This window comes from Plasmodium falciparum (genome assembly GCF_000002765.6).
Source record: "Plasmodium falciparum 3D7 genome assembly, chromosome: 5".
NCBI lineage: Eukaryota > Apicomplexa > Aconoidasida > Haemosporida > Plasmodiidae > Plasmodium > Plasmodium falciparum.
In genome coordinates, this window is record NC_004326.2 from 1,060,001 (window position 1) to 1,087,500 (window position 27,500).

At 18.0% G+C, this 27,500-nt stretch overlaps 9 protein-coding genes across 10 annotated transcripts in view; 4 read left to right on the forward strand and 5 right to left on the reverse strand.

Annotated features, from left to right (window-relative positions):
• PF3D7_0525500 (WD repeat-containing protein, putative) overlaps positions 1 to 5,509 on the reverse strand; it is a gene marked incomplete at both ends in the record, with an annotated part of 5,592 nt that extends 83 nt beyond the window's left edge. Inside the window, one exon of the mRNA XM_024473440.1 lies at positions 1 to 5,509. This exon is cut by the window's left edge and continues 83 nt beyond it. Within this exon, the coding sequence (XP_024328905.1) occupies positions 1 to 5,509 (5,509 nt within the window).
• Positions 5,510 to 6,525: 1,016 nt separating this feature from the next.
• PF3D7_0525600 (RNA methyltransferase, putative) lies at positions 6,526 to 7,712 on the reverse strand (the record flags this gene model as incomplete). The annotated part of the gene is made up of 2 exons (XM_001351776.2): positions 6,526 to 6,619; positions 6,751 to 7,712. The coding sequence occupies 2 exons, from the start codon at positions 7,710 to 7,712 to the stop codon at positions 6,526 to 6,528; spliced, it is 1,056 nt and encodes a 351-aa protein (XP_001351812.2).
• An 803-nt stretch (positions 7,713 to 8,515) lies between these two features.
• Positions 8,516 to 9,285, forward strand: PF3D7_0525700 (conserved protein, unknown function; the record flags this gene model as incomplete). The annotated part of the gene is made up of 2 exons (XM_001351777.1): positions 8,516 to 8,767; positions 9,142 to 9,285. 2 exons carry the CDS (start codon positions 8,516 to 8,518, stop codon positions 9,283 to 9,285), a joined length of 396 nt encoding a protein of 131 aa, XP_001351813.1.
• Positions 9,286 to 11,246: 1,961 nt separating this feature from the next.
• On the forward strand, positions 11,247 to 12,149 carry PF3D7_0525800 (inner membrane complex protein 1g, putative; the record flags this gene model as incomplete). The annotated part of the gene is made up of 1 exon (XM_001351778.1): positions 11,247 to 12,149. The coding sequence occupies one exon, from the start codon at positions 11,247 to 11,249 to the stop codon at positions 12,147 to 12,149; it is 903 nt and encodes a 300-aa protein (XP_001351814.1).
• A 1,496-nt stretch (positions 12,150 to 13,645) lies between these two features.
• Positions 13,646 to 15,644, forward strand: PF3D7_0525900 (NIMA related kinase 2; the record flags this gene model as incomplete). Its single annotated transcript, XM_002808667.1, has 8 exons — positions 13,646 to 13,746; positions 13,966 to 14,038; positions 14,276 to 14,372; positions 14,513 to 14,647; positions 14,765 to 14,907; positions 15,043 to 15,177; positions 15,348 to 15,467; positions 15,588 to 15,644. The coding sequence occupies 8 exons, from the start codon at positions 13,646 to 13,648 to the stop codon at positions 15,642 to 15,644; spliced, it is 861 nt and encodes a 286-aa protein (XP_002808713.1).
• Positions 15,645 to 15,912: 268 nt separating this feature from the next.
• PF3D7_0526000 (RAP protein, putative) lies at positions 15,913 to 18,333 on the reverse strand (the record flags this gene model as incomplete). Its single annotated transcript, XM_001351780.3, has 1 exon — positions 15,913 to 18,333. One exon carries the CDS (start codon positions 18,331 to 18,333, stop codon positions 15,913 to 15,915), a length of 2,421 nt encoding a protein of 806 aa, XP_001351816.1.
• A 1,445-nt stretch (positions 18,334 to 19,778) lies between these two features.
• Positions 19,779 to 21,008, forward strand: PF3D7_0526100 (conserved Plasmodium membrane protein, unknown function; the record flags this gene model as incomplete). The annotated part of the gene is made up of 1 exon (XM_001351781.1): positions 19,779 to 21,008. One exon carries the CDS (start codon positions 19,779 to 19,781, stop codon positions 21,006 to 21,008), a length of 1,230 nt encoding a protein of 409 aa, XP_001351817.1.
• Positions 21,009 to 21,557: 549 nt separating this feature from the next.
• PF3D7_0526200.1 (ADP-ribosylation factor GTPase-activating protein, putative) lies at positions 21,558 to 23,816 on the reverse strand (the record flags this gene model as incomplete). Of its 2 annotated transcripts, none has more annotated exons than XM_024473441.1 (6): positions 21,558 to 22,560; positions 22,722 to 22,784; positions 22,887 to 22,920; positions 23,057 to 23,145; positions 23,410 to 23,504; positions 23,583 to 23,816. In XM_024473441.1, 6 exons carry the CDS (start codon positions 23,814 to 23,816, stop codon positions 21,558 to 21,560), a joined length of 1,518 nt encoding a protein of 505 aa, XP_024328998.1. The 2 variants fall into 2 exon arrangements, with proteins under 2 accessions (XP_024328998.1, XP_002808714.1); XM_002808668.3 differs by having other exon boundaries at positions 22,722 to 22,787.
• Positions 23,817 to 25,622: 1,806 nt separating this feature from the next.
• PF3D7_0526300 (WD repeat-containing protein 55, putative) lies at positions 25,623 to 26,594 on the reverse strand (the record flags this gene model as incomplete). The annotated part of the gene is made up of 1 exon (XM_001351783.1): positions 25,623 to 26,594. One exon carries the CDS (start codon positions 26,592 to 26,594, stop codon positions 25,623 to 25,625), a length of 972 nt encoding a protein of 323 aa, XP_001351819.1.
• Between the last annotated feature and the right edge of the window lie 906 nt (positions 26,595 to 27,500).

The window sequence follows — 27,500 nt, forward strand, 5'->3', positions numbered from 1 at the left end:
TATTTTGATTGTTTTGTATGTTTTTATATTTTTTTCTTACAAAAGAATTTATACAAGAGACATCATACACGGATGTTTTAATTTGTCTAATTTTGTTTAAAAAATAAATTTTTTTTTCATTTTTTTGTATTTTCCAAATATGTATATATTGATCCCATGATACACTTAAAAGGTAATTAGAAAACATATATAAAGATCTAATGGATGATAAATGTGCATGTGTACATTTTGTATTTTGTATTATGATAAGTTTTTTTAATTTATTATTTTGTATATATATCATTTTAAAAATTAATATATTTATAGATTGATCATCTGAGCATGTATATATTTGTAAGTAGTCTTTTTGTTTTTTTTTAACACATATTTTATTTATACCATTTTGATGAATATGAATTTTTTTTAATAATTTCAATTTTTTATCAAGCTGATAAATAATTATCATACCATTATTTAATCCACAAAATAATATATTTACTAGTTCATATTTTGTGAAATTTGTTTTATATTGATCTTTCGTTATAAATATGTTATCATTTGTTATATATTGTTCTTTTGGGGGCATATCATAATTCTTTAACGACATAATATTGTTTTTATCATAAATATTATTGTCATTTGTATTATTTTTATCATAAATATTATTGTCATTTGTATTATTTTTATCATAAATATTATTGTCATTTGTATTATTTTTATCATAAATATTATTGTCATTTGTATTATTTTTATCATAAATATTATTGTCATTTGTATTATTTTTATCATAAATATTATTGTCATTTGTATTATTTTTATCATAAATATTATTGTCATTTGTATAATTTTTATCATAAATATTATTGTCATTTGTATTATTTATATCATAAATATTTTTACCATCTATATTGTCATAATTTCTATTGATACATATTTGTTTCCAGCTCAAGGACAATATTGTGCTGTTCAAATTATATGTAGATATAATAGTTGCACGTTTAATAATTTTTGAGAAGATGATTTTATTATAAATAGTGAATTCATATAACCCAGTGTAATGAAATATATATCCTATAGATGTACCTATAAAGATGTTCGTTTGAATAACATATGTATATTCTACCTTGGAAATAATATTAAAAAAACCATGTACACATAAATATCTTAAGTCGCTAGAAAATTGGTGAGTTCTCAATTTTTCTAAATGATAAATGATAGGTGCATTCTTTTTTGAATTATCGATATTGTTAAGCATTATAGTATTACCTAATATATTATTTTTATTATTTTTATTATTATTATTTTTATTATTATTATTGGGACAATTATTTGTATACTCCTTATATGTACCTGATCCATTTGAATTTTCATTATGAACAAATGCATAAAAAATATTAGCCGAATTTTTTGCACCAACTGATATAAACAATTTAAATTTTCTAGAAAAATAAAATGGACTTTTCAAAAATGACATATAAAAAATAGGTTCTGTATGATTATATATATTTTGAATAATTCTTAACTCATATTTCAAATAATTAATTTTTTTCTTTTTGTCATATATATTATAATTATTGTTATTAAATATATCATTTTTTATATCCTTCATATTATTGACCTTTACATTTTTGTTTTGTTTTGTTTTTTGTATATGTTCTCTGTTCCTTATATTTTTCTTCTTATTTATGTACATTAATTTGATGGTCCCATCCTCTGAACAAGTACAAAAATAATTTTCATCAAACCATAGAAGAAAAGAAACATTTTTTGCATGAAAATCAGAATTGTAATATATTTGTTCATATGGTATAATATTATTTGTTTTGTTATTAATATTTTTAAAAGAAAAATATATGTTCTTTTCTTTACAGAAACATAAAGAAAAGCTTAAAGAACTATTCGAAAGACTTTTCATAAATACACTTAAAGGTCTTCTAAAGCCACCACATTCAACAGATAAATATTCTGTTTTTTTTTTCATATCGTATAGGACAAATTTTTTTTCTTTAAAACAACAAATGAATATATTATCGTGTATGTTATTCATTTTTTTTTTATCTTCCTTGGTAAGGGTAGAAAATTTATGATACGCCTCATTATAATAATAATAAAAATTATTATTATCATTATTATTGTCATTATTATTATCATTATTATTGTCATTATTATTATCATTATTATTGTCATTATTATTATCATTATTATTGTCATTATTATTATCATTATTATTGTCATTATTATTATCATTATTATTGTCATTATTATTATTATCATTATTATTATCATCATTATTATCATTATTATTGTCATTATTATTGTTGATGTTGTGCCTATTGTTGTGGTCCTCTTTCTTTGTTAAGCTATTAGAATACACCTTTGTATGATGTACATCGCTTGGTATATCATACATAGTAGGCAATATTTTATATAATGAAGAATAATAAGGTATTTTAATTAAACATAATTTATATAAAGAATATATTTTTCTTTCATCTTTATATAATTCATATTTAAGTATATTACCATTCTGGCCACATGAATATATACATTGATCAATGATTTTTATATCGAACACTTTTCTATTATTATGAACACGTAATTTTTCTTTGGATTTAATATAAGCTTTATTAAAATGATAAATAATTTTATTATTTTCATCTATTTGTATAGGTATATTAATATAAAGAATAAAAATACATCCATATTCATCTCCTACGAATAATAAAATACCTATTTTATGTTGTACTTCATCCATATACACATTTTTTATTTCTTTTAAATTCTTTTTTTTCTTTTCTATTTTTATTCTTTTCTGTCTTAAAACATAATTAACACATATTATTTTGGATTTCTTATTTTTTACGTCAATCATTGTATCGCACATTTTTTGGATTTCTACCTTTTCATTTTTATAAACTTCGATATTAAAAATTTTTATATTTCCCGTATGATCAAAGTTGAACAATAAAAATGTGTTTATACTTAGATCAAATGATAAAGCTGGTAGGGTTGGGGTACATGAATATGATTTTTCTTTTTTTTCTAAAAGTTTGCATGATATATGATTTAAATTTGGTATATTATGATTATATATAATTTGATAAAAATAGGAAGAATAATCTAAATCTCTTTCCATATTTTGTAACAACATTTGGTTTGTACATAAACTACTACAAAAACTACTACTACTACAAAAACTACTACTACTACAACGACTACTACTACAACGACTACTACAACGACTACTACAACGACTACTATAACTATTATTATTTTTATTATTATTATTATTATTATTATTATTTTTTTTATTTTTTTTTGTTACATTTTCTTCTTTATTTTGTTTACTCTGACGCATACGTAAATACAAAACGTGATCAATATTTTTTTTTATCATTTTATTAGTAGAAAGCGAATCAATGATATTATAATAATTTATACATGATAATGGTACTAACAACATTTCACTTATGCGATGATTAAAACATGAGAAATATGTTGATTGTAAATTTTTCTTTTCATCAGATATAAATTGAGATTCATAAAATATAATATCCTGCTTTTTATTTATATTTTCTATTTCTTTATTATATTTTATATTATTTTCATTTTTACAATTTGTATAATTATCATATTCCTCTTTTAAAATAACAAAACAGCAATATCCATTACTATATCCTAAACATATACATTGAGTTCCAAAAAAAGTTAAACATGTCAACAAATAATTCTCTCGTTCTTCTTCATATATTAAATATAACTTTTTATTTTTTTCTTTTGTTTTTAAAATGTATATTCTTCCAAAATTTGTACAAACTATTACATCATATAAATTTACATGATCTACAGATCTTATCCAATCATTTTTCTTTTTCATAATTTTACATAATTCATCTACATAAAAATTAATCGTATCGTTCTTTTGTACACCATTATTTATAGAATCGATACAAGTTTTTTTTTTTATAACATTTTTTTCATACATATTTATTGATGTACCGGAATTATAAAGAAGTCTATTTTTATCATTTTTTTTATCTTCAATTATTATATGGTTATTACAAAGTTGGTGTGAAATGTGATCCTCTCCACAATTATCATAATTATTATAATTATCATCATCATTATTATTATCATAATTATTATAATTATCATCATCATTATTATTATCATCATCATTATTATTATCATCATCATTATTATTATCATCATCATTATTATTATCATCATCATTATTATTATTATTATTATGTTTATATTTTTTTTTTTTTACCTGGTCTAAATCCTTGTGTGTTTCTAAAAAAAAAGAAGTTATGGGTTTAATGTGTAAGGTGCCATTATCCGAGCCTGATATAATTAATTGCATGTAATGATGATATAATATACATCTGATTGTGCTAGAACTATTATTTGAATATTTGAAAAACTTGTTTTGATTTTTAGAATAAACATTACACATACTATCTTCACTACATGTAAAAAAAAATAATTTATTTTTAAACTTCCCCATATCTATATCCCATACTCTAGCATTATGACCTGTTAATATTTTTATGCATGTATAATAATATAAAGAGGGTTCATTCATTTGATATGTATTTTTTTTTTTTTCTAATATCCTTTTATTTGTTTTCTTAATATATTCTTCATTCTTCATCCTATACCATACACGTCCTTCTCTATCATCAGAAACTGAGCAGATATATTTTGTGCTTTTAAAAAATTTAACTTTAAAAATGATACCTCTATGTCCACATAATTCTTCGAAATGTTTTATTGGTATAATAATTTTATTATTATTTATGTTATTATTTTTATTTGTTTGAGCACACCAATATTTTGTAATATCTTTTTTATTAATCTTAAATGACCACAATAATATTTTATTAAATGGAGTACCTCCTACGACATAAATGTTGTAACATTTTTTTTGATGCTTTATGAATATATCAGAACTATATAATAAATGTATACCTATAAATTTATATTTTAATGAGCTTATACCTTTATATATATCTAGTAATAAAATACTCCCGTTACTTAATGATATGATAAGAATGTTTTTAATTTTTTGTAAATCTTTATTTTCTATATTATTTATTTTATCTATATTATGTGTCTTTTCATTTTTATGTCTCTCATAAGTAGAGGACATGGGATTTGAAAAAAGCATGTCATCTTCCTTTTTTAAAAAAAAAGTTGTTTTTAAAATCCATTTGTTCGTACAATATTTTTTTAATAACTTTAATAAGCATTTTTCATTTGTTAAATTAATATATAATTTATAAATATATATTTTATGTACACCATGTGCTATTAATATACCATATTTTTTATTATTTTCTTTCTTATAACAAAAGCCATATATATGACTACTGCTAGATACTACAAAATCTGCTAAGATATTTATATTTCGTACATTTATTATTTTTATAATATTTCCGAAAGAAACACATATTACAAATTTATTTATAATACATATGGATCTTAGTGCATTATTACAACAAATTCTTTTATATATACTAAGCATTTGTTAAAAATATATTATGAATAAAAATATATTTTTATATTCAGTATTGTAAAAAAATAAATGTCCCTATTTTGAACAAATAAAATAACAACGCTATTTTGCTATTTTTACTCATATATATAAAATATTTATATATATATATATATATATATATATATATTTATATATTTATTTATTTTATTTTTATTTATTCTTTTTTTTTTTTACTTCTTTCTATAAAATAAAAAATTCAACATTATCAAATTTGAAGAATGATAATTTTTTTGTTTTTGTTCTTAAAAAAAAAATATATATATAATAATAATAATATATATATATATAAAGATATTTATATATTTATATATATAAATATCTTTATATAGAAAGCTGAAATCAAACAAATTAATATATTAAATGGGTATTATATATAATATTATGCTAAAATGCTATAATATGAAAAAAAAAAAAAATATATATATATATATATATTTTGATGCTTAGAATTATATAATTCATTTATATACATATACTATTTATATATATAGATATTATAATGTCATATAAAGTATATTCCAAGGATTTTTTTTGTTTTTTTTTATATAATTATATTATATATTAATTTGATTCCTTATACATACATACATATATATATTTATATATATATATATATATATATATATATATATATATATATATATTTTTTTTTTTTTTTCTTGTTTCGGATAATTTTATAACATTTTTTGACTCCTTATATTATTTATTATATGCCTTGATAAACCATATGGTAAATTTTCATTATATATTAAAAGGAGAAGAAATATACCACAAAATAATACAAAAAAAAATTGAATTAAATAAAAATGTGATACTAATAAAAAAAAAAAAATAATATAATATAATTCACAATATGTATATATTTTAATTCTACATTCTGTGTTTATTTAAAATTGTGTATAATTAGTTGCATTTTTAAACTCTAATTTTTTTTTTTTTTTTTTTTTTTATAAATACATAATATCCTTATTTACATAATCCTTTTATAAACAACATTTTTTAATATAATGAATTAAAATACTGGCTGCGACAAAAACGTTTAGGGAGTTGGTCATTTCGTGCATTGGTAATTGAATCCTGAGGAAAAATAAGAAAAATTTAATAAACAAAATGGACACACATATAAATAAATATAAATAAATATATATATATATATATATATATATATATATATATATATATATACATATATATGTATGTATTATTACGGATGGGCATATTTAAATACGTCTGTGTGGGGGCCTGTTGATTCACTTCCTAATATGAGACAGATACCATTTATATTATTATTTTTAATTTTATTTTTTTTAAAAAAGGTATCTATATTTTGTCCTTTCGTATGTGCTACGATAGGTATTAATTTGTGTTCCTTACATAATTGTTCTAGTTCTTGATAATTTCCAAATATATGAGGAATATTTAGATGTGTACCTTTTGTTATTTCCATCACCTTCGGGTTATAAGGATCTGCAGTATGTTTCGTATAATATAAACAATCTATATTGAATGAATATGCAACATTTAATATTTTTCCAAGATTATATGCATATCGAATTCGATCAAGTACTAATAAAAATTTAATATTATTGATTTTATTTGATAAACATGGTATCTTTATTATAGCCACAGCATCATTTTTATCTTGTCTCCTTACATTTAAGGTGTCAGAAAAAATATAATTTAATATATCTTTATTTATATAATATAACTTTGTACATTGCTTATTTTTAAAATTATTTAATATATCTTTATTTGTTCCTAGGACTGCTTCAAATTGTATATTCTTATTTTTTGATAAATGCAAAATTGTATTAGAATCTTTAACAAAAAATGAATTGTTTTTTTTTCGAAAGTTTTTTTTTTTTCGTAATCTTATAATATATTTCATCATCCTAGATTTCTTAGATATATATAAATATTCATTATTCTGAAGGTTTGCCTCTTCATTTTTATAAGTCTCATCATCTACACATTTATTCTTAAGCTTTTTATTATTATCCATGTTAATCCAGTGAGGTTTTAAACTATCCTCCTTAGGTGTTATCTCATTGTTAATGATATTGCAATTTATTGTGGAATAAAATAAAATTTTCGTATTTCTTCTTTTAAATATGTTCAAGTTATGAACCTTCTGTCGAAATGAAGAAACAAAAAAATTATGTATAATCATATTTTTATTTTTAAACCATATATATATATATATATATATATATATTTATTTATATTTATTTATTTATGCATATTTGGTATAACTAAATATTAATTTACACTTCATTTTTACAATAATACATATGACTGTATTTTTTTTATTATTTTTAATAAAAAGGAGAAAGTCATAAATATACTGTGCATGAAAAAATATATAAAATAAAAATATTATATATTAAAAGCCTTTTACAATCTTTCATATTTGTTTTAATTTAAATATTAATTTATTAACACTATAATGAATGATTTATAAAATCCTACAAAATGTTCTAAATTTAAATAACTTCAATATAAAATATGTTGATAAGGTTATATATATATATAAAATATATATGTATAGTTATATATATGTACATTATAATATATAATTTTGAACACATAAAATTTGAGAAGCCTTAGAAAAAAAAATATGTGTAAAATATTATTTTGTTGTACATATAAAATTTTAAGCTGTTTTCACGAAATAATATATAACAAAGATATACTTATCTTAAAAAGTTTTTATAATAAATATTTCAAAAAATAAAATAAGTGAATGAATTTTTTTAAAATATTTTTCTTTGCATAAATAGATAAATATAAATGTAAATAAATATATATATATATATATATATATATATATATATATATATATATATATATTATATATATATTATTTTTTTTTTATTTTTTTGTTTTAATATGAAAAATGTAATGTGAAAAGATTCTTTACGAAATAAATGAAGTTAATAAATACAAATTTATTACATTTTCTTTATTTCAAAGATGTTATATATTAAAGTTATTCTCATAATATTAATAATTTTAAGAGGTACATTATCGTTTAAGGTAGATACACCAATATTACAAAATGTATTTTTAAATACCTCTGCAGTCTTACAAAACAATAGAACCAGCTTTTATAAATGTAATAGGACTTTTACCTTATATGGTGTACCAAAGAAAAAAAGTTCTCACAGAAGAACGAGAAGAAGAAAAGTAGCATGGATGAAAAAAAACCCAGCGAAATTGTTTAGGGTAACGTAAAAAAAAAAAATATATATATATATATATATATTAACCAGTTAGTATATATTTATATAGTCTTTATATAAGTTTCATTTTTGTGCGTACGTACATATTCATAATGAATAACTTTGTAATTCTTATAATATTATACAATATATATAATGTTAAAAAAATATATGTGTTATATATATATATATATATATATATATATATATATATTAACATATATATTCTTTTAGTTTTTATTTTATGCTAAATTAACAATAGTTGTATTATAAACTTTATTGATATATTTATAAAGTGATTTTATATATTTATTCTTTTATACATTTCCTTGTTTATTTATTTATTTTTTTTTTAATTCTGTACACCTTTTTTTTTAGACGAGCTCATATGATCTTGATGAAATTATGAGATACACGGATCGAAAATTGACATCCCATTATACAACGAGGGATAGTTGGCTAAACCTTCCATCAACAACATTAGTAAATGATTTTTTCTTATTTAGGGAAATTCGAAGCTGATAAAAATCAAAAAAAATACATAATAGTAATAATAATAATAATAATAATAAATATTTTATATATTTTTTCCCATTGGATATATATTGTTATGTAAACCCTGATAAATTTTGTCTGCCTTTCAAAAATGATTTAATATTTTTTGGTAATTAGGAATAAAGGTATTCTTTCATTCGTATCCATTTTTAACAACCTTATGTATTAAATTTATTTTTATTAAAAAATTTGGGGAAATTAAAATATAAATCACAAATATGGATTAAAAAAAATTGAAAAAAAAAATATTTTCTAACACCATTATTATATATATTATGTGTATATATACATATGTGCTAATACAAAAATATATATATTTATTATTTTTTTATTTTTTTTTTTCTGTGTATAAATAGCTATTTACTCTTTTTATTATTATAATATATATAATATATATATATATATATATATATATATATATATATTTTTTATTTATTATTTATTATTATTTTTTTTTTATTTTTTTTTTTTTTTTTGCGTGCGTTAATTTTTTTTTTCACCTGTACAATTCAGATATTTATAAAATGTAGCCGAATGGCTGTTGTTCCATATGTGTGCATAAATTAAAGTGTTTTTTTAATATATAATAAATATATATTTTATACAAAGTTTATTATCTGAATCTGTTTTTGTTTTCTTAATTATTTCAGAAAAAAAAATATATATAATATATAAAATATATATGATATATATGTTATATAAATATATATATAGAAATTTATATATATATTTATATATTTATATATATATGTATAAAAAGCTATTTAATAAATCCATGTTCATAATTTTTTTTTTTTTTTTTTTTTTTGTAAACCAATATAAAAACAGGTCTTCATTTTTTCTAAATATGAATAATTCTACAACCAACCAAAAAAAAAAAAATTATGTTAAAATAAAGAAATATGTTTTTAATAATTTACAATATATTTGTAAATAAGTATATATATTTTTTTTAAATAATAAAAAATCAAGTAGAAAAAATCAAGTTACTTCTTTCTAATTTTACTATTCTGAGAAAAAAGAAAAAAATAAAATAAAAACATATTTTTGTGTGTACACGTACGTGTAAATTATTTTTCTTTTCTTTTCTTCTTTTTCTTTTAATATTATATATATAGAATAAAAAAAATATTAATTAAATAAAATAAATAAAAATTCATATAATAATTAATTCTTTCCTTTTATTTTTTCTATTTTTTTTTTTTTTTTTTTTCATTTTATTTTATTTTATTTTATTATGTTGTTGTAGAAGTTCCAAAAAAAAAAAAAAAATAAATAAATGAAATAAAAATGAAGAAGTAAATTTTTGTTCACTTAGTTTTTAAATATTAATTATATAATATATATATATATATATATATATATATAAATACACGTATATATTTATATATATATGTATGTATGTATGTGTATGTATATATATATATATATACATATAATTGTACTTGTGTTGTTTTTCTTTTTTTTTTCTTTTTTTTTTTTTTTTTGGTGTCATATATATATATGTGTATATTAATAAAATTATATACAAATAAGAAAGATTTTAATGAATTTATTTAGAAATTTTATAATTTACTTAACTATATTATAAATATATATAATATATTTAATATATATATATATATACATATATATTTATATATAGAAGAAAGAATTTTTTTTTTTTTTTTTATGAATCACTTGGTTTTTATATTAGAATTGAAATTAGTATGTTTAATCTAGTTTAACCTTTAATATTATAATAGTTTTTTTTTTTTTTTTTTTTTTTTTTTTTTTTTTTTTTTTTGTTAGGAAGGTTGTAATATTATAATATATTATATATTATATTATATATATATATATAAATATACTTAGTTCAGTACAATTATCCTAATTAAAATATAATAAAATATAATTTAAAAAAAAAAAAAAAAAGAAGTTTAACAAAAATGTGTTCTACAAATAAGAATTTAGCTTGCTGCAAAGGAGATAATGTTTTCGATGGACAAATAAATGGAAATGAATCATACCCCCAAGTAGTAAATAAACAATTACCACCTAAGGTATTAGAACCCATAATTCAAAATAAAATAGTTGAAATACCCAAAGAAGTATATCTTGAAAAGATTGTAGAAGTTCCTCAAATAAAAACTGTAGAAAGAATAGTGGAACAGATAAGGCCCGTTATTAAGTACAAAAATGTGTATAAACCCAAAATTGTATATGTTGAAAAAGTAAAAAATGTAGATAAAATTATATACCAAGAGAAAATTGTTGAAGTTCCACAAATAAAAACTGTTGAAAAAATTGTAGAAGTCCCAGTATATGTTAACAGAGAAAGAATTATTACTGTTCCAAGATATATGGTTGTAGAAAAAGTAATACCCGTATTAAAAACATCCAAAAGAGAAAGTATAATGGAAGTTCCAGAAGTTAATTGCCCACACATTGATATAAGTAAAGAAGTAGAAGATAAAGAAGAAATACCAATTAACGAATTAAAAGAGAACCAAACCATAAGTCTTGCTGATGAAAAAGAAATCCAAATATTAAATGACTTAACTAGCCAAAAGGTAGATTCTAATGCAACCATTAATATGGAAGGTGAACAAGATACAACTGTAGATACTATTACACAAGAAAACTTCTGTGGAACAGTTAGTTGTAATTTCTTACCAAATTATCCAAACTTCTCCAAAATTGGAAACCCATTATGCAAAGGAGGTCCAGAAAAAGAAAAACGTTTTTCAAGTATCAGCATCTACAAATCAAAGGATTCAGGATTCCCAAGTATAAGAATTGCAAAAACTCCACAAATGTTCCAAAGAAATCTTTACTGTTCATATGCTTAAAAGGATATAGTTGATTTTTTGTTGAATATAGATAAGTTGGACTTTAAAAGGGTTATATATATATATATAATATATTATAACCATTAGAAGAAATATTTTTTTCTTTTATTATTTTTTTTTATTTGGTTTTCCATTTATACTAATTTAAATGTCTTTTTAAAAAAAAAAATATATGTGTATAATATAAAAATACAAAAAAAAAAAAAAAAAAATATTAAAAAATAAAAATAAAAATAAAAATAAAAAACGACAAACAAATATATGTATATATATATATATATATATATATAATTGAATAAAAAAAGTTTTTTTTTTCTTTATTAAGGATATATACTTTTTATTCCATATAAGTGTTGTTATTGCTATTGCTGTTGTATTTTTTTTTTTTTTTTTTTTTTTTTTTAAATATAATACTTATATTATTTTGTTACATTTATGGATAATATATTAATTTTTTTTCTTTCCTTTTTTTTTGTTGTTGTTTATTTATATATATATTTTTTTAAATCCTATTATACTATTAGGAAATATGAAGGTTAAAAATAAATACACACATTTTATGTGTGTATAAGTAATTTAATTTGTTTAGTATATTAGTCTATATTCCTTTCATATAGTTTAATATATATCTATATATATATATATATAAATAATATATTGTTTTTTTAAAAAAAATTATTTAATATAACGTAAATACATATGAAGCTAATTGTTACTACTTTCTGTATTATGAAGATTTGTATATTTAATAAATTAATTGTCTATGAAAGGAAGGATTATAATATTATATGTTTATATATTTAAAAGGATTTATAAAATTATTAGTTCGGGTGTTTCATTTTTTCATTTCTGTTAAAGGTGGATTCTTATTATGTTAAGATATATATATATATATATGTTCAACATAATTTCTTAAATACAGCTAAATAACCTCTGAACATTTCTAATATTATAATGAGAATTCATTAAAAAAGAAATGATTGATGTGCTTAATTTTTTCTTTTTTTTTTTTTCCTTCCGAATATGATCTATATAGTTAAAGTGTTATAATTAATTGGTCCTTTAAAAGAATGAATTTTTATAGACAACACTTGAGATTTATTAATAAGATTGTTATTCTTTCTCCTTATATTATATGTATGTATATATATATATATATATGTGTATATTTTTTAAGTGCTTATAAAATTGTGGAATTTTTTTATGGTTATATGTTCATAGTAAATATGTGTATGTACAATATATATATTGTGTTATATATAATATGTGTAAAAAAAAAAAAAACAAAGAATGAAAATATAAATATAATCATATATAGGAAATCTTCAAATGATTTTAGGATTTATAATTAAAAATATATACACATATATATATATACATATATATGTCCATATTGATTGTATTTATTTTTCTTATTGAAGAAAAAAAAAGAAAAATTATATATATGTATACATATATATATATATAAAGTATGAATAATCATATTAGTATTAAAAATGTCTAAACCCAAAATGATAGGTCCTTATGAGGTGGTAAAAAGTATAGGAAGGGGTTCGTTTGGAATTGTAACTGCTGTTAAAGATGAGAATGAGAAAATGTATGATAAAATAAATAATATGGATATAAAATGTGTGTATGTAATATATTAATATATAATACATACATATAAATATGAACACATATACATAAATATAAGTATATCAATACATGTGTGTATAAATTGTAAATAGATAAATGATCACATAAAGTAATTTTATATAAAAATATGATATCATTTGATTTTATAATATAATGTAATATAATTTATTTGAATTAGTTTTGTAATTAAGGAGCTGGACATATCATGTATGAACAACAAGGAAAAAATGAATGTAGTAAATGAAATAAGAGTAATAAATAAAAGATATATAATATAAATAATAAGAATAATATATATATAGATGTAGATATAGATTGAATTAAATAGACATAATAAATGAAGATTAAAAAAAAAAAAAAAAAAAAAAAAAAAAAAAATTTTCAACTGTGTGTAGTGGATATGCATACATTTATACACATATATATGTATATTTTTTTTTTTTTTTTTTTTTTTTATTTATTTATTTTATATTCCTATTGTTATATAGGCCCTCATAAAAATGTCAGTTCACCCTTTCATAGTTAGATATAAAGAAGCTTTCGTTGAGGATTGTGTTTTGTATGTAGCCATGGATTATTGCATAAGTAGACATTTTTTTTTTTTTTTATAATAAATAATAGAAATTAAAAATATGATTAGTATAATAATGAAACATAAATTTATCATATTTGTTATATATATATATATGTGTGTGTGTTTTATTTTTTTTGTCTTTCTTATGAAGATGGGGATTTAGGAAAAGTAATAAAAAAACATAAAGAATTAGAAACTCCCATCCCTGAGAAGAAAATAAAAAGATGGTTGTTACAAATAATTATGGCTATAAAATTTATACATGATAAGAAATTAATACACAGAGGTGAAATCTTTATTTTTGAAGAAAATTATAAAAAATAAGGGTCAACATATAAATATATATATATATATATATATATAATATATTTATTTATTAATTTTTTTTTTTTTTTTTTTCAAGATTTAAAATGCAATAACATATTTTTAGACGAAAAAGAACGAGCTAAAATAGGAGATTTCGGTTTGGCAAAATTTATAGAACAAACAGAACAAACAAATACATTATGTGGTACTATAGGATATATGGCACCAGAAATTTGTAAAGTATAATATATTTTTCTTTTTTTCTAAATGGAATATGTATATGTATATATATATATATATATATATATATATAAGTAAAAAAAAATAATATATTATTATTATTATTTCATTTTTTATCTTTTTCCCTTTTTGTAGAATATAAATTATAGTTTCCCTGCCGACATTTGGTCTCTTGGAATTATTTTATATGAACTTATAAGTTTAAAACCACCATTTAAATCTAATAATTCAAACATGTTGTCGGTTGCACAAAAAATATGTGAAGATGAGGTATTATCAAAATAAATAAATAAATAAATATATATATATATATATATATGTGCATAATGTGTATGATATTTCTTTTTATTTCTTTTTATTCTTTTTATTTCTTTTTATTTCTTTTTATTTCTTTTTATTTTTTTTTATTATTTTTTTTTTTTTTCTATAATATTGGTTAGCCAGATCCATTACCAGATAGTTTTTCTAAGGATTTAATAAATTTATGTTATTGGATGTTGAAAAAAGATTGGAAAGATAGACCTACCATATATGATATTATATCTACGGATTATATACAGGTAGAACGATGAGATAGCAAAAGGATATAAAAAGGAATAAATAGAAGAAATACTTTTTTTTTTATTATTTATTTATACAAATTATATGTTATATATATATATATATATATATATTGGCAGGACGAATTACAATTGTTCAAAAGAGAAATGTTGCAAGAAAGGAATAGCCAAATTTGAAAAATTATAAAAAACAAATATTAAATAATTATTAATTAATAATTAATAGTTAATTGTTAATTCATTAAGGACACACAAAAAAAAAAAAAAAATAAATAAAATAAAAAAGAACTAAAACAATAAAAAATATAATATATATATATATATATATATATATATATATATATGTGTGTGTGTTTATTTTTGTGTATGTATAATATAATCACGCGTGTAATAATTATAAACAAAAAAAATTTATTATATATGCTATATATATATATATATATAATCAACGTATGTGTATATTATCCTTTAGATCACAACATGAATGTATATCTTCCATAAGATATTTTTCTTTTTGTTTATGCGTTAACATGTTCCACTTATAATAAGGTATATATATGATATGGAATGGATAATTTGATAAAAGCCATTTTTTATATTTTGTATTATAATTTTCAACCATTTGACATGTGTGTTGATTTGAACTTGTTTTATTAATTAATAAATTATAGTGTGTTCTTCCGTTGAATTCTATAGCAATATTTTTAGAACAATATTGTTTATTCATAGGTAGAAAGATATCTAAAGAGATTAGTTCATTTGTTGTATATTCATTAATAATGTTAGGAAAATATTGCTTCAAAATGGAAAAAATGGAAAATTGATTGAATTGGTAATTCTCTTTTGCTGTGTGTATATTATGAATATTATTATTTAAAGGTACATACCTACTACTACCACAATTATCCATATTATGAATATTATTATTTAAAGGTACATACCTACTACTACCACAATTATCCATATTATGAATATTATTATTTAAAGGTACATACCTACTACTACCACAATTATCCATATCATTATTATTATTATTATTATGTGTACTATGTGTACTATAATTACTTCCATTGTTATGTTTCCTATCCGTATGATTTATTTTATTATTTTTTTTTTTTGTTTTTTTTTTTTTTTTTTCCTTTAAATATATCAATTTGTTTCTATAAAAATGTAATAAATATTTCAACCTCTTAAATAGATAATCATAATAAGAATTAAGATGTACGCATTTATTATCATATATATAGTGAATATTTTTGTTGTTAAAATTTATGAGTATAATTTTGATGTTAGGTTCATTGTGGTTATATTTATTTTTAAGAATTGTATTATATATAATGCTCCATCCTAATAAAGTGTAATAAATTTTGTGTGTTAAAGAAATATTCAAATGTGAATTTTTTTTTTTTTTAAAAATATAATTTATATAGATATTTATAATTGAAACATTATATATTCCTGATAAATTTGATATAAAGAAGAAGTTATATACTTTTGATGGATCCACATTATATATATTATTTAATATATATTGTTTACAACAATTATAAAGATATAAATTATATGGTTGTATATTTATTAATGTTAATAATTTTAAATATATTTCAAAAAAAAACATATTCATAGGATATTTATATATGTTCCTATTTTTCATTTGTATAACAAAAGGAAAGACTATGTTATAATTAATAATTTTAGATTTATACATTATATTTATTATTTTAAAAATTATATCATTATATGTATTCATACATTTTATATCCTTATATATTTGTATAACATTGTGAAATAATTTAATTATATGCTTTTCATTTATTATTCCTTTTTTTGTTATTCTATAAAATATATTGATAAGTTCTATTAATTGAATAGGGTTTAGAATCTTATAATGTATCGTATCTAATATATTTGTCATTAAATTTATGGTATTTATAAATATTTGATGATATTTTAGATAATATATATCATCATATTGGTTAATAAATATATCTTTATGATTACTTCTTTGTTTATATATGTTATCATTTCCCTTTGTTCTTATATTTGAATTATAATAATAATTATTATAATTATAAAAATTATTATAATTATCATTATTATTATGAATATCATTATAATCATTTGAATAAATATATATATAATTTAATTTGTTCATACGTTTGTGATTATTATTTTTATTATATATAGTCAAGAAGATACGAAAGAAACGATCACATATATTTAACAACAATAACATATCATCTATATTATATATAGATAAATAATTATGTATTTTATTTAATATTGTTTCATATACAAATACATAATTTGAATGTAATGTGAAGAGGTTATATTTATTGCATATTTTTGTTTCTATTGTATGAGGTGATAAATTTTGCATATCATTATTAATAAGAATATTGTTTTTTATATTGACATATTTCACATTTATATGGTAATTATTTTGTTCTTTTTCCTTATTTTGTTCTTTTTCCTTATTTTGTTCTTTTTCCTTATTTTGTTCTTTTTCCTTATTTTGTTCTTTTTCCTTATTTTGTTCTACTATAAAATAGAGTGTTGTAATTTTTCTATATATATATAACCATTTACATTCATTTACCGTCATATTTTTTAAAAGGTAAGAGATTCTTAACATATGTATGTAGAATAACATATGGTAATTATTTTGTTGATAAGACACATTATTAAAGCAAAGTAAATTTTTATTCTTTTCATATTCTTCATCTATACATGCTTGAATATAATACATCAGTCTATTTATTTTTTTATATTCTCTTTCAACTTTAACATTTACACAATTGTATTTTCTTTTTATAATATTCATAAGGGTCATTTGAAATTTCTTACGAATTTTTGGTCCTCCCATTATATATATATATATATATGATAGTATATATAAGGCAAAATATCAAATGATTCGTAGAAGATCATTTATAAATAAAATATGAACAGTACTTTTGATATAACCATTTCTAATTAAAATTATCTTGTTGTTTCTTTTATCACATAAATCTGTTTTGTTTCTTGGTAATGTTTATTAATTTTTTTTTTTTTTTTTTTTTTATCATTCCTATAAAAATAAAAAAATAAGTTCATACATACATATATATATATATATATATATATATATATATATATATATATGTATAAATATTTGTGTGTATTTTTTATGGGGATCTTTATTTTACTTGATATTATAATTATTTACATATATAAAAATATTTTTTTTTCGAACATCCTGAGTAATATTCATACATTTTTTTTTATTTTGGTTACTTTTTCGTAAATATAAATTATCATTTTTTCACATTATAAAATATATATATATTAAATAAATGTTTGATAAGAAATTCATATTTCTGTTTTAATCCCTGACATAATGTTGTTTACTATATATGTTGATCTTTAATATGTTCCTTCATATATATATATATATATATATATATATATATATATATATATATATATATGTATATATTTTATATGTAAATGTTAAAACATTTTATTATTATTTTATATATTTTTGATTTTTTTTTTTTCTTTATTTATAACATTCAAGGTCCTTGAAAAAAAAAAAAAAAAAAAAAAAAATTATAAATATAATGATAAATTTAATAGAGGTATTATATATATATTTATATATATATATATATATATATCATATAAATTTTTTAAAATGTTTTAAATGTGTTAGGAGCTCTATATATTATATAATAGGCAAAAGCATTTGAACGCATATATATATATATATATTTAAAAGCTTATACATTATTATTCATATAATTGTGTTATAAAAAAAAATTAAGAAGTATAAATAAATATGAATAAACAAATAAGTATACACAAATAAGTATAAATAAATAAGTATAAACAAATAAGTATAAATAAACAAATGAATAAATAAAATATTAAGAATAAGAGGCGTTATATTAAATTATGTTATTCATTGTTATAATGTCATATATTCATACATATAATATGTATGATCCTATAACATTTTTGTAAAACCTATGCTTTTCAAATATTTGTAAATTATAAATAAATATTTCTTAATAAATTTATTACGTATACATTATTAATAAATAAATAAATAAATAAATAAATAAATAAATAAATATATATATATATATATATATATATATATATATACATATATATATATTTTTGTAGTGCTCTTCTTAAAATGGATATTAGAAAGATATATATACTTGTTTAATAAATTAATAAATAAAAAAAAAATAGGTATAAAGAAATTTTGTACATATTTCTCCCTTTAACTTGGTGTTTATAAAAATTGGTGTGTTGACAAATATGAAAAGAAAGAAAAATTTGTGTGTAAGATATTTTTTTGTTTTTTTTATTTTAATTATCGTCATAATACATGTAAAATGTAATAAACATCATATAAGCAAAAATATTAATAATGATTATAAGGAGAACATAAAATATAATGATAATACAGCTGAATGTTTTTCCTATAAAGATGAAGAGGGGGATTTTTTTTTGTCTTTAAGCAATATTATAGTAAGTACATCGTATTATAATCATGATAAAAAAGAAGAAATAATATTATTAAATCATAATGTGAAAGAAAATGATTATGATTATATATTTATAGATGAACTTGTAAGTTCCTATAAAATGATAAATATAAAATGTTCATTTAATATAAAAAAGAGTTTTAATAAAAACAAATTAACTGTATTGTTAGTAAAAGAAATTGTGGATAAAACAAATAGAAAGAGGAATACAATGATGAAAAAAGATATGATAAAATTTGTGGATAGAAATATTGTAAAAGATTTAAAAAAAGAAGAGACATTTATATTTACAAATATTATAGATGATAATAATAATAATAATATGGTATATTCGAATTTATCTTTGTTATTAATTAATTTAATTCCTTATAATGGTAATTATAAGATGGATATTTACATAAGTGATGATAATTATTCCATAAAATTATGTTTTTTAAAAATGAATTTTTTTTTTCATAATTCTCTATCTCTAGTTAAATATCCAGAGAAAAAAATGGATAATCTTATTATGAGGAATATTATAAAAAGTATTGATAAGATGAGCACGATGAGAATCAAATATAATAAATATGATAATATATGTTATAATAATTATAATAATACTGTAAATCGTTATGTTGTTTATAATTATAGAGACTATTATTCTTTACCTTTAATTTGTGAAGAAACAAATTATAATATACAAAATGAAAATAATAAAAAAAAAATGGGGAACACATTTGTTATAATTTTTATGATATGTTTATTATTTTTGTTATTTGTTATGTATCTATATATTATATTTATATATTTACAATATAATATAAAAAATATACATACACAATATATTCATTATTTATTCTTTATATCTCTTATGTCTATAATTTTTTTGTTTATTTTGTATGATCTATATTATAATATTCTTCAAATATGTACAATCTTTTTATGTACATGTACATTTTTTTTGTTGATTTTTTATAAATCCTTAAAGGCTTTAAGACAACATAGAAAGGGTTCATAAGAAGGAACACTACATTTTAAAATTTGTACATCACAATATAAAAAAAAAAAAAAAAAATATATATATATATAAATATATATATATATATTTATACAAATGTGTGTTGTATATACTGTACATACTTTATATATAGTACAACCTATATTCATATCATTTATACTATTTTCATTTTGTGCATTGTTATATTTTTTTTATCATCTTCACATTTTTTTTAAAACACTATTCTTTTTTTAATTAAAAAAACATATATGAATGTTGTAAATTTTTAAGAATAACAAATACAAAATTTTAACAATAATATATATATATAATAAATACTTATTAAAAAAAAAGGTAGATATATTATGGAAAAACAAAATTATATATTAAAAAGGAAACATACACATATAAACACATATATATATATATATATATATATATATATGTTGTATTAACAATTATGGTTATAACATATTATACATAAATATTCTTCGTCTTTATATATATATATATATATATATATATTTATATTTATATTTTTATATATTTATATTTTTCCCGATTGTATTGTTATCCAAAAAAATCAAAGTCATTTTTTTTCCTCACTTCAGTGTCATTTTTTAAATTGCTATTTTTTTTATGATTTTCATTTAAAATATTGATGTTTGAATTAATATGATGATTATTCTTAATATTTATGTTATGTAAAGAATTAAATGATTTATGTTCATTATTTATAAAGTTATGATCTCCTTTAATTTTATTATTATATGAATATTCATGTAAATTTGTATTTATATTTGATATAGAATTATCGGAAAAAGAAATATTCTTAGTATTCGAAAAAAGTTGAGCAATGCTTTTTTTGGCTGCTTGAACTTTTGCTTCTCTTAATTCTTTTTCAGTCAAATTATTATAATTATTAAATCTTTTGTCTTCTTTTAATTTATTAGGTGAATGAGACATATTATTATTATTATTATTATTTTTGTCATCTTTGTTTGTATTAATCTTTTTAAATTCTTCTAGTGACGACAAATTCTTATAACTTAAATTATTATTATTATTATTATTAATATTATTAATATTATCCATATTATGATTATTTTTGTTATTATTAATTTGTTGTAAGGTATCATTTATATTACTCCTTCCACCTATATTATTTTTAATTTCACTTTTAGTATTCTTATAAAATATATCATCATTATTATTAAAATCTTTAGTCTTGTAATTTAATATATCATCCAAATTTTTATCTATATTATTATTAATACTTGTATTATTTTTTTGGGTATAATTAGAATTTAACGATGTATCACTGATTTCATCATCGTTAAAAAAATAAGATTCTTTTATACTTTCTTTTTGTTTATTATTATATTTTTCATTCGAAATTATTTTATCAAATGAATAAAAATGATCATCCATATAAGTCTTATTCGATTTGTTTTTAAAACCTGTAAAATAATCCTTTTCATTATTAAAAGAAGTGTCGTCCACTTTATTTTCGTCCAAGATTTTTAGGGAACCAAAAATGTCAATTTTCCCAATACTATCCATAAGGTTATCACTACAAAGTTAAGAAAAATAAAAAAATAAAATAAAATAAAAGCAAAGCAAAGCAAATCAAACCAAACGGGATACACTAAGATATTATTTATATTGTATAAACAAACGAATTGATCACAATATAGAAATACATATGTTTTTTTTTTTTAATAAAAATCATACATTTCAATTTTAGTTTTTGAATTGGTATTAACCCAGGATACGTCTTCGGTAGATTCATTAACACTGCTGAAAGGTGAACATATATATATATATATATATATAATACAATACGATTAAGTAAACTTAATAACAGGCTACTTATATTTTAATTTCATTATTTCTTACGTTGTCTCCGGTAGACAGTTTTTTGGATCAACACCTAAATTGTATGGGTAAAAAAATAAAATAAAATATAAACGCATATACATATATATATATATATATATATATATATATATATATTTATTTATTTATATATATATTTATATATATGTAGTTATTAATATTCTGTATACCTTCCACATAATATTGGTAAGGTTCTTTTTTATTGTCTGGGACGTATAACTTTTTTTCGTATTTATTTTTTATCCAGTTTTGCATTATACTGATGAGAAAATATAATTTTATGCAACATGAGATAAAATAATAATAAGATTAAAATGAAACAAAAAAAAAAAAAAAAAAAAAAAAGAAAAAAAAAAAAAAAAAAAAAAAAATATGGTGATATATATAAAGAAAAAATAAGCATATACACACACATATATATATATATATATATATATATATATATTATATAAAAAACAAATAGTTATGTGAATAGAATGGTTAATTTTTTTTTTTTTTTTTTTTTTTTTTTTTTTTTTTTTACATTGATGAGTCCCCTTGTTTTGGAATGTATGCATCTTTTGGTAGGTTATATAAATAATATGCATTTGACAGATCGTTTCCTATATTTTTAATACACTTTAATAAAAAATAGAACATATATAAATATATATATGTATATTTATTTATTTATTTATTTAATTTTTCATTTATTACATTTATCCACTGTGGCATAATTTTATCTAGTGTCAATGATTTAACTTTTGATATATGTACTCCTAAGTTTCTATGTATTCCTGAGCATTCAATACATATGATTATTCCTAAGTTTATACTAGCCCATCTTGGACATTTTGCTCCACAATCAGCGCATTTATTATTTCCTTTTATTTTTGTAAGTTTTTCAATATCAATTTTATAAGAACTACTACTCTTATTACTTACACTCATTCTGTATTACAATAATAATAAATAAATAAATAAATATATACATACATATATATATATATATATTTAATGGACATGTTTATATTTACATAGAATAATAAACTATTCTCTTTTATATTACATAAAGATATTTTTGTTTAAAGGTTAAGTCTATAACTATTGCGCACACTTTAAAAAAAAAGAAAAGAAATAAGAATTAAAATAATACGTACACACATGTATAATACATATATAATATTGCATGTTTTATTAAAAAAAGAGACCTTTATATATATATATATATTTTTTTTTTTATATGTAAAAAGGCTGAATTATTAAGATTACATGAATGTGTGAATTTCTTCTAATATAAGTCCAACGATTATATATTTTTATGCATGACTCGAATGTTAAAATTTGTCAATGTACAGAAATAATAAAAAAAAAAAAAAAAAAAATTGCAGTTTTTTATTTTTATATTTTTTTTAAGTTCTTACAGGTTGGTAATATAAATAATCATCATTATATAAATAAATAAATAAACAAAAAAATTAACACATATATATTGTTCTCTAATGTATAAAGTTGGATCACATACAGGAATTAAATATATACATATATATATATATATATATATATATTCAGTAAGGTGTAAAAAGGACTTGAAAAAATATAAAAAACAAAAAAAAACAAGGAAAAGAAAATTATGCATATATTATATCGGAAAATTTTGCTTCTAAGTAAATATAACTTTTTAATATATATATTATATATATATATTTTATATATATTTTTTATATATATATTATATATATATTTTTTATATATATTTTTTATATATATATTATATATATATTTTTTATATATATTTTTTATATATATATTATATATACATTTTTTATATATATTTTTTATATATATATTATATATATATTTTTTATATATATTTTTTATATATATATTATATATATATTTTTTATATATATTTTTTATATATATATTATATATATATTTTTTATATATATTTTTTATATATATATTATATATACATTTTTTATCTGCTTCATTTTTAATACTACAATTTAAAGCAGCACATTTCACTAACTGTCATAAATATATATACATACATATATATATATTAAAATAAATATATTTGAATTTTTTTTTTTTTATTTAAAGAGGTAAACCCTGAATATATATATATATATATATTATATATATATGTTATATTTTTTTTAATTTCATAATTTTTAAAAACACTGTTCATTTGGCTTCATATAATAAATTTATATATATATATATATATATATATATATATATATATTTAATTATTTAATCATATTTTTATTTGTTTGTAAAAATAACAAAAAAAAAAAAAAATAAATAAATAAAAAAAAAGAATGAAGTGAAAATAATGTTTTATTTAATTAAGGGATATAAAAAATAACATTGTAAAGAATATGGTTTAATATAAATATTACTATATATCAATAATTCATATACATTTTGTTACCATATATTGTTAAAATACTGGTATGACATAAAATAAAAAAAAGAAAAACACACACATATATATATATAATATGTATTATACATTTTTTCATGTATATGAAATACATTTATTACCAATAAAATGTTTAACATTTAAACATTTAAATATTAAAATATTAAATTATTAAATTATTAAAATATTAAATTATTAAATTATTAAAATATTAAAATATTAAAATATTAAAATATGTAGCTACACACACATAAACAAAATAACAATATGTTATATATATATATATATATATATATATTTTTTTTTTTTTTTTTTTTTTTTTTTTTTTAGAGGTCATGAAAAAAGGATTTTTTTTTTTTTTTTTTTATAGCATTGGATATAATGGAATTATTAATTTCAATTTGATAAAAGTTAATTGAATAGTCGTTGGAAATTTGTGCTAAGAGATTTTTGTTTTTATTAATAGACAATTTTTCGATACTTTCTTTATTATTATGTTTTGAAAAGGTTTCTCCTAATTTACTTGGTTTTATTTGAGCAGTTTTAATAAATCCATCGGAGGTACCAAAAAAAATATGATAATCATCAAATTTAACAAACGTACTAATAGCATCTTTACTAGCTTTAATCTTTCCTTCCATATAACCCCATGGGTTTTTTGAGAAAATAGAAATATTTCCATTTAATGTTGTAGTAACAATTTTTGAATTATGTACCATAAGATTGGAACATAAAAATTCATCATTATATTCATTTGAAATATTATTTGATGTAATATTTTTTTTATATAAAATATCGAAAAAACCTAATTGACCACCACATGTAATAATTATTGATTTTTCATCATGATCCATTAACATACTTGTTATATTATCATTAAAACATTTCATTTTATGTATAGGCTTCTTTGTATTATCTCTTATATCCCAATGTTTTACATATCCAACTTCATCAGCTGTTATGAAAGTATGATTACTACTATATAATATAGAACTAATTGAATTCTTGTGACATATATTGTTCCATATACATACACCGCTTATGTCTGTTATCGAACAAGAATTATCCGATGAAGCAGCTAGTATTTCTTTTCCTTTTTTGGAAAAACAAACATATTTAACAGCTTTATCATGATTCTGTATAATATGTTTTTTCTTAAAGTCTTTTTTATCCTCTTTTCGTTTATATAATATTATGTTCCCATCAAAACTACCAGCACATATCATATCTACTTTGGGATGAAATTCTATATCGAATATTAAAGAATCGCATTCGATGGAAGTATAAGTATCTTTCATATTCTTTTAATTAATGAAGAAATAACTGTATATATAGTATAAATAAATATATTTTTGTTCATATGCCTATTTATATAACATAGATATATATATATATATATATATATATATATATATATATATATATATATATATATTGTTCTGTGTTTATAAGGTTACTTTAAAAAAAAAAAAAATTTAATAACAGTCATATCATTTTTTTGTTGAAAGAATAATATATTTATTTTATATAATCATATATTAATAAAATAAATATTTTGAACCCTCTAATGTATTACCTTATTTAAATAAATACTTACATATCATTTCATTATAATATTAGTTTGTTTGTTATAGTAAAGGTTCTCTATTTTATTAAAACTCACAATACTTACATGTACATATTATATATATAAATAAATATATATATAACCCTTTTTCTTTTTATACTTTTACATTTCCTTTTGGCCACTGTCCCATATTTGTATTAAAAATATTCTATACTCAACGACTGATGTAATTCATACGATCTTTTAAGAAATCATTTTATAATTTCAACATAATTAATATAAATAAATAAACAAATAAATAAATAAATATATATATATATATATATATATATATATATATATGTATATTTTATATGCGTTTTATAAAACTTTATATTTAAATATTATAAAAATTTGATAAAAAAAAAAAAAAAGGAGAAAAGAATAAATACTCTTCTACAAAAAAAACAAAAAAAAAAATAGGGCTGGTAAAATAAATATATTAAGAAATATATTATTTTAAATTTCATTAAATTTGTAATAAAGAAAAATTTAAATATATAAATAAATAAATAAATATATATATATATATATATATAAATTATTCTTTAAAAAAATAAGTATAATTTTTAAAAATTTTAATTTATAAAAAAAAAAC